Below are 5,464 nucleotides of genomic sequence, written 5' to 3'. Positions count from 1 at the left end.
CTCTCTCTCTCTCTCTCTCTCTCTCTCTCTCTCTCTCTCCCTCTTTTTCTTCATCTCTTTTTATTTGGAATTCTGTAAGCATTCTCGATAAATAATCCTTTTTTTGGTAGCACTTTGTATTTTTTATTAGGTTTTAATTATAAATACAGTTATTTATTAATGTAGCCATTTTATGCTTAGTTTTTTCATTTGAAAAACAAATTAATTTAATTTAAATGACTTGTATCGATTTGTTATTAATGTAGTTCAATTTTGAGTGATATCTGTAGATGCGTGTTTGGATTTATACGTGGTCGATAAAACATAAGTCGAAATTAACCTAGCGGAAAGTAAGAACGATTTGCGACTGTTTTCATTATTTTTATTATTTAGCATTTCTCTTTCCATTGAAGTCGCAGTTTTCCATAAACACATGTGTTATTTTGCCCTGGTTTTTATTGGCAAGAGAGATTTATCTTTTTTTCGTTATTATCGATTATTCTTCATCATTATTCAATTGTTTCGGGACATACATATATACAGTATACGTATGTTTACGAATCACGAATAAATTATAAATTGAGCTATAGGGAAAAAATAGTAGAAATTGTGTGTATTCTTTGATTACTGTTGATAGTATCTTACAGAAAAATATAAATAAAGTATAAAATTATTTTGCGTAAAATGCGCGCTCGAGCGGAAAAATATACAATACATTCCTATATATTACATCGACATTTTTACGTATATGAGGAATTTGTAATTAGCTAATCAAGTCTTGGATTTCCGTGTATAACGTTGTTTTCTTTCGCGTAACAAAATGTAGGGAGCGAAATCTACTGATTGTATAAAAGCGTCGGAATCATTTTTTCCACGCGGATAGCAGTAAAGTAGTCCCCTGCTTTTCGGTTAAGCGCTTCACGCCGGATTTTGCTTCTTCTACCACCACGGTTGTCCGAGTTAATTGCGTCCTCGTAGCGCTAACAGGCGGCCCACCCCGTCGGTCACGCGCGGATAAGAGAAAAACGCTACGCGGATAAGAGAAAAACGTGCTGCCGATCTACCGCCGTGCGGACGAGACTTTGTGTGTCGATTCAGATCGCTTTTTCGCACGGACCACGCCTCGACGATTCGAGAAACGCTATTTATGGACATCCGGCACCACTACGGACATCCAGAACACTCGCGAAGAGACCTCTTCGGCACGGGAAAGTCTAGGGTATGAGTGTATCAGTCTATCGTTTAAGACTCTTGTTGTCACGAAGAAGCATTATTACTGAGTATATATTTCTTTACTACATGCACGCACGCACGCACGCACGCACGCACGCGTGATCTGCTAATTATATCGATCTTAATTAATTACATTCGTGAACGCCAAGTTTGTTTCGTTCGAGATTTTCGCGCCTCCTTTCGCAAGTGCGAAAGGCCGACGCTCGTCGTTATGTAATATCGCGAGGATCGGATAATAATTTATCGTCTCTTCGCAGAAATGAATCGGGCCAGAAGCTCGAAAGATTGCAGCGTTAATTAGCATGCTTACCGAGATCGGCGCTGCTTTGCGAAACGGCGCGGCGCCGGCGATGTACGCTCCGTTAGTATAATGCGCGCGTATCTGCCGCACTCTTCGCGCACTCACTCACATCTTGAACTTATTCCCGTTATCTTTAAGCGTATTCTCTCACTTCTTCTTTCAGACACCCCCTGTTCCCGCTCCTCGCACTCATATTCGAAAAGTGCGAATTGGCAACGTGTACACCGCGCGAGCCCGGTGTAGCCGGTGGTGACGTTTGTTCGTCAGAAAGCTTCAACGAGGACATTGCCGTTTTCTCAAAACAAGTAAGTTTACAAAATATTAAATATATATAAAGAAAGATTATATGTATGAACTATGGACATAGATATGCATGTCATATCGCATTGGCGAACCCTTTTTATTCGACGTGGGTATATTTACATTGTTGTAACATTATCACAATCAGATTTATGAATTTATTAATAGAATATAAAGTAATAGAAAATAGTTTTTCTTGGAAATCAAATTTACATGGGTAATTAATAAATGATCGTATATGATCGAGATGATATTTTTTACCTGCAGACTGACTCACTTGAGAGTGACTTAAAAATAAAAGGACTTTTTAAATATAGTCATAACAGTTATAATTGTGAGCTGCTTTAAAAATTCCTTTTCCTTGGTATGTTTTAAAAGATCCTTGGACGAGATCTTTGCGAAAATCTAGCAATTTTGTTCGGCGAAGAAGACTTTGTCGCACGATTCTTCCGTGAGAGAATGTCCCGGAGGGATTTTCGGGTCTTGGCATGAGTCACGAGGACGCGCGTTTCGTCTCCGTCCCGAAAAACAGTAGATCCACGCACGAGACTCGCTAGCGTGTCTTAAGCCTGGAAGAAGAAGAAGAACCCTGCCTAGTCCGTGGGACTTATTTTTAGGATTACCGTTGAAAGACCTGGGGCCTGAGTATATACGGGCCTCTGCTTCTAGCTACGAAGCAGAAGACTCGCCCGCTCGCTTGCTCGCTCGCGCGCGCGTTTTTTCTCTTCTCTTGCTCTTCAGTCTTCCTATTTTTTCTTTCCCTCTAGCGGCTCACCTGAGGCAAGTCCCCCCAAGGACACGCGTAGGTAACTCGAGAGCCCATGGGGCCGCATGCCGTGAAACGATTTGGACCTTTTAAAACATACCATTTTGCCGTCTGCGTGCCAGCTCGCGCACGTAGGTCTATTCGAAGGTCTCGGAAAGTATACCAGTCCAATGCGAGTTTCCGCGTGTTTTCTGTAGATAATTTGCTCGCCGCCACAGACATTTGCATCGATAACGTGATATACATGGTTAGAACGACTGCTATTCGATAGTAGGAAAGTAAAAGAATGAATATTTCATTTGTTTGAAAGTGTCACGTTTTTTTCCTGTTATTCGAGTGCTTCAAAGTGCTCTATTTCAAAGAATTGAACTAATTAATGACTTATGTAACTAAGCGTTGATATATTCAACTATACGATATGTAGCGCGGACAAATGTAATCTCTCCGTTTACGCATAATAAATTTTTTTGCTATGAGGAACGTGATTAGTGTTGGAAATAAATCGAAAATGATATTTTGAATGAAGTTAGTGAAAGTTATAATGAAAGGATACTAACTTTTGCTTGCTTTTTTTTCTTTTTTTTTACGTAATTTTCTAGAAATATAGCATTCACGACGACATATTAAGTTGAGGCGACAGAACGGGCAATAAAAATGTTATCACGTTCGTTTGCTTATGGTGAAGCGATGCAAACGAATTCAGCACATTTAGATTGAAGGGTATCGGACCCATTACGTTGCATCGTTAGATAGCTGTAACCTCCAGTTATTTTCATGTGGCATTATGCGACTGAACCGATACCGTAGGATTTTATGTTATGCATGATGCATCATTAATTCAAATTCTTAACCAAGGTAATAGATAATATGTTTTAACAGTATCGTTGCACAATAGATATACGATCATAAGAATTTTGCGAATGACTTACGTTCACTTTCGATTTCGCTCACTTTCGCGTTATTATCGCTGGAAGAAAAAGAACTTCATCAAGTCTTACATCTAAATATAGGGTGTCGGTAATACGGTAGCAGTGGCTTTGAGCAACGCTATGCTGAGATAACGATAAGAGTTAAGCCTCGGCGCGAGGTAGGATAAAGTGACGACCCGTATGTATACATTATTTTGTCTTGTTGATGCCGAAAAGCATCAGGCGATAAGAACGCTTCAAATTTCCGGCGTATCGAGATTTTCGAGATAATTGAACGCGTATCTTTTTCTTCAGTTCTTTTTCTTCGATAGAGAAAGCGGAACATGGCGAATTCGCGTTTCTATATTATTTATCTACGAACCAGCGTCAACGTTATTACACACTGGTGTATATTGTCGAAGATACCTGGCGGCATTGCGAAACTGACATGATATTTGCATCTTAATAAGGCGCACCATGAGGTGCGTTTCAAAACGAGCGAAAAATAATGCTTATGACTACGGAACGTTTATTCCGCGACGATGCCGTGCGTGTATATCGCCTCTATGATCCCGTTTTTTATTCGAATATTTTTCTTTTTCCCTCTTGGCGTGAAAGTTAGTTTCGTGATTAAACTCGTAGAATATCAAAGTAAAATTGGCAGTCACATAGTCTTTTCTTCTCTCTATACTCTACACACACACACACACACACATATATATCCTGATTTTTTAATAACGATAAATTAATAATAATACAGTCAATGCGCTCGGAAAAGGAAATGGATATAATTGGATAAATGAAAGTGATGAAACTATTAAAAAGAAAATTGTGTTACATTTTTATCATAATTAAAATTTTATACAGTATTTAGAGTGCATATAATATCATGCTAAATAAAACATCTTGAGAGGTTTATAATTAGTTTATATTACATATAATTGTCAACTGATTATTGTCACTTTTATTATCTCAATCAGATATTTTTACATTGTTTCAATGTGTGTGAGTAATACATTAATTTTTAGCATTTGTCAAGGTTTGGAAATTCAAAAACTATTTTTAATATTATTATTTAACTGAAATTTAGTTTACTATATTTTATCGATAATCATTTTAATAACTTAAAATTCCCTTTGCATTAATTTGAAACTATTTAACTAAATTAAAATCAACATATCCCATTTTTCTTTCTTGCGCGTTCCATGCAATCGTCTCTAAGGATACCTGTATTGTAGGGATATCTGTTTTCTTTTACGCGAAAGCGTATCTCCAATGTATCATTCATCTCAAATCAACACTTTATAAGCATCGATATTCAAGCGAGCGTTGCCTTTGAAGGCCGTCACTAGGCGCATAGATTTCACGCACACGCACGCACACGCACGCACATGTACACACACACACACACACACACACACACACGCGCGCGCGCGCGCGCGCGCGCGCGCGACGATGCACGTCGGCAGATAAGCAGGTGACAATCCTCTTGCGGCGGTTTCTGAGGCGTGCCGTGTGAGCCATGCCCTCGTATCCATCCCCTTCTCACCCCGTGTATCAGTACCGCCGCGCCGCGGCGATAGGGCCGCCGTATGACAAAAGGGCCGCATGCTGTGCGCGGGATTATTTTGCGTTTCGTTGCGTGCGTACTATGCGTGCGTGCGTGCGTGCACGCATGCGCCATGGCTGCCGTGAGGCATGGCGCATGCGCGATCTTCAGTTGGGGCCCGACCACGGCGGTCGTCGGAGTTGGTCGGAGTCGTGAGAAGCACCGAAGTGTGGAGAGTCGAGCCGGCGTGGCAATGGCAGTAGGGGGGCCGGAGAGGCATCGAGAGGGGCATACGATGCAAGATGGGAGTGGGGAACTGCTCATTTTCTGCCATTGTAAATTGATCTATTCAATGGGTCCACTATTATCTCCCCCCTCCCCCCTCCCCTCCCTCCTCCTGCGGTCCACGTATCGTGTGCCCTATGGGA

General features: G+C 40.7%; 1 protein-coding gene across 1 annotated transcript in view; it reads left to right on the top strand.

Annotated features, from left to right (window-relative positions):
- LOC105618391 (homeobox protein homothorax-like) overlaps positions 1–5,464 on the top strand; it is a 122,280-nt gene that overhangs the window by 17,047 nt on the left and 99,769 nt on the right. The window contains exon 3 of the mRNA XM_012199933.1: positions 1,677–1,818. Within this exon, the coding sequence (XP_012055323.1) occupies positions 1,677–1,818 (142 nt within the window). The remainder of the gene's footprint in view (positions 1–1,676; positions 1,819–5,464) is intronic.

Source organism: Atta cephalotes (genome assembly GCF_000143395.1).
Source record: "Atta cephalotes unplaced genomic scaffold scaffold00016, whole genome shotgun sequence".
Classification (NCBI taxonomy): domain Eukaryota; kingdom Metazoa; phylum Arthropoda; class Insecta; order Hymenoptera; family Formicidae; genus Atta; species Atta cephalotes.
This window is presented reverse-complemented; position numbering and strand designations above follow the sequence as displayed.